The sequence below is a fragment of the Corylus avellana genome, chromosome 5 (assembly GCF_965113065.1).
Source record: "Corylus avellana chromosome 5, dhCorAvel1.hap1.2, whole genome shotgun sequence".
In the NCBI taxonomy this organism is placed as follows: domain Eukaryota; kingdom Viridiplantae; phylum Streptophyta; class Magnoliopsida; order Fagales; family Betulaceae; genus Corylus; species Corylus avellana.
Genome location: NC_142494.1, coordinates 21508149 through 21510482, shown reverse-complemented (window position 1 = coordinate 21510482; position 2334 = coordinate 21508149). Strand labels below are relative to the sequence as shown.

Below are 2334 nucleotides of genomic sequence, written 5' to 3'. Positions count from 1 at the left end.
TTAAGGTCGACGCCGGCAAAAGTCATCGCAGGGGCCAGGGGGAGAGTAGACTGTGTACCATGTCTGGATGGCAGTTAGAACAAGTGCTAATGATGTGGCAAGCAGAGCCACGATTGCCCAGGGGCTGCTGAAATGTTTGTGAATGATCTCATCTGCCCAGGTCATCAACTTATTGAGAACATAATATATATTCTTGTCGTAGCAATTCTGAATCTGATTTTTGACATCGGCATATGTTCTGGGATTAGGCACCAAGTCAGCGCCAATGTCATTAATGAGTTGAGCCACTTTTATGTCGCTACCAAGGAAGTTGTGGAGTATATGCGCTTTCCTTAGCTCCTTCACGTCGTCGGCATGATTAATGAGTGAATCAAGGAAGCATATGTAAGAGGTGACGCCCATGTCGTTCTCGAAATCCGGACACCCCTCGTAAGCTATCAAGTTCAAGAACATGGGCCCAGTCGAGTCATCCACTGTTATTTGAGGAAGAAAAAGGCATCCAGTGAAATGGTCGGAAAAAGATAAGTCTATCAAGGAATTAGTATTACTAGGCTTCAATTGGATTCCTGCTGCTCTGAGTTCCTTCACATTGCGATACGACTGCCAATCGGCCTCCTTCTTTTTCTTTCCCTTTTTATCACCGGCTCGGGGGACAGGACTTTTGCAAAGGAGTCTTGTTCGCAGGCGATCGAGAAGATGGGCCGGCTTTTTTGTGCTGAAATTTTTAATAGTCTTGGAATTTGCATGATTTTCAACGAAACTGTCGATCGAATTCTTCAAAGTCTCTTTATTGTCGTTCAACTCCATTAAATCCTCGAGGAGTTGGTAAGGAAGTTGATTCTCCAACAAGAACAAATCCTGTTGCCAAAAGGCCGCTTGATCGTTTTTAATTTTCACATCTTTGAATTTGTCTTCAACTGCATAGTACATGAATTGTAATACAGCACACCCGTCCACGAACAGCATCCAGGCGAGGTACTCGTCCTCGTACTCCTTTGTCACCTCCTCATCGAAGCACTCCCTCAGTCGTTTGATTTCTTCCTCAATTAATGCGTACAAACTTCCAGCTGTCTTTCCACTCTCCTGGACGAACTTGAATGCCAATATAAGCTTGTACTCCTCTGCTTTCTGGTAATTTGGCTCACCGTGATGGATAGGACCTAGCGACACCACCCTCGGCTCAAAATACGTGGCGACATTTTTGTGATCTCGCAGCAAAAACGGAACCTTTTGTATCTTTGGTCCAGTTTCTTCTGCTTGATGTCCTGCCTTCTCTAATCGATCCAACCTCTGCTGCCTGGGATTGTCTTTCTCGGTGCTCGACCTTCGGGTCTTCTCAGCGTCAATGATAGGTTGGTCATTGCCTCTGCAGGCTCTGCTTGTTTGACCAGCTTCTGTTCTAGCAACATTAACCTTCCTCGAAAGCAACTTCTCCACAGATATAACATGCTCTGTTCCGGCCATGGCGAGTGTGCACCACAAAGGGGTTTACTATAAATTTATGGGGAATACAAAATATGGAGAGAATTTTGGGGTGGAAAGTTGACAACATTATTGTTCAAGTAATAAACTTGTTTTATATATGCAGACACATAGAAACTGTAGCTCTGAGGAATTTAGGATGTTTGAACTACATTCATATGCCAAGTCAGGAATCAAATGTATGACACACTTTTGTTCAAGTATATTATTAACTTGTTTTATGACTTAAGTTTGATAAAGCCGTCTTCTTTTTTCAGACAAACTAGTAGTAATTCCTTCGTGGCAAGTTTGGTATTGCATAGATCGGGAATCCCTCTAGCTAATTGAGCCGGGTTTGAACCATATTCATATACCAAGTCATGAATCAAATGTGTTACACACTTTTGTTCAAGTATATTATTAACTTGTTTTATGACTCAAGTTTAATTGATAAAGCCGTCATCATTTTTCAGACAAACTATTAGTAATTCTTTCGTCTTTCTGAGGCAAGTTTGGTATTGCATAAATCAAGATTCCCTCTAGCTAATTGAACCGGGTTTAAACTATTCGAATACCTAGCTATCCGAACAGATTGACTCCGTAATGGCCCCCCTTACATGTAGGGTCTGCAAATTGCCAAAAAATTGTAGCCAAACCCATTGCGAAATTGCACGTACACGCTTTAATTGAGAATGTTCTGCAATGGCTGGACCTATCAATCATCATCTTTTTCTTTTTCTTTTTTCTAAAGGAGAAAAAATGTTACATGATGTATTAGGTTACTGCAAAAGGTGTAGATAGGAATCAAGAAGTTTTGGTGGGTTACGGGTTATCAACATCTTTCTAGAAAGAAAACAGAGATGACCGAATTGG

At 41.7% G+C, this 2334-nt stretch overlaps 1 protein-coding gene across 1 annotated transcript; it reads right to left on the bottom strand.

Annotated features, from left to right (window-relative positions):
- LOC148585916 (UPF0481 protein At3g47200-like) lies at positions 1-1464 on the bottom strand. Its single transcript, XM_088516925.1, has one exon. It carries the CDS (start codon positions 1462-1464, stop codon positions 1-3), a length of 1464 nt encoding a protein of 487 aa, XP_088373051.1.
- Between the last annotated feature and the right edge of the window lie 870 nt (positions 1465-2334).

Coding starts and splice junctions, on each gene's coding strand:
- LOC148585916 (XM_088516925.1), bottom strand. CDS start 1,464: ATGGCCGGAACAGAGCATGTTATATCTGTGGAGAAGTTGCTTTCGAGG.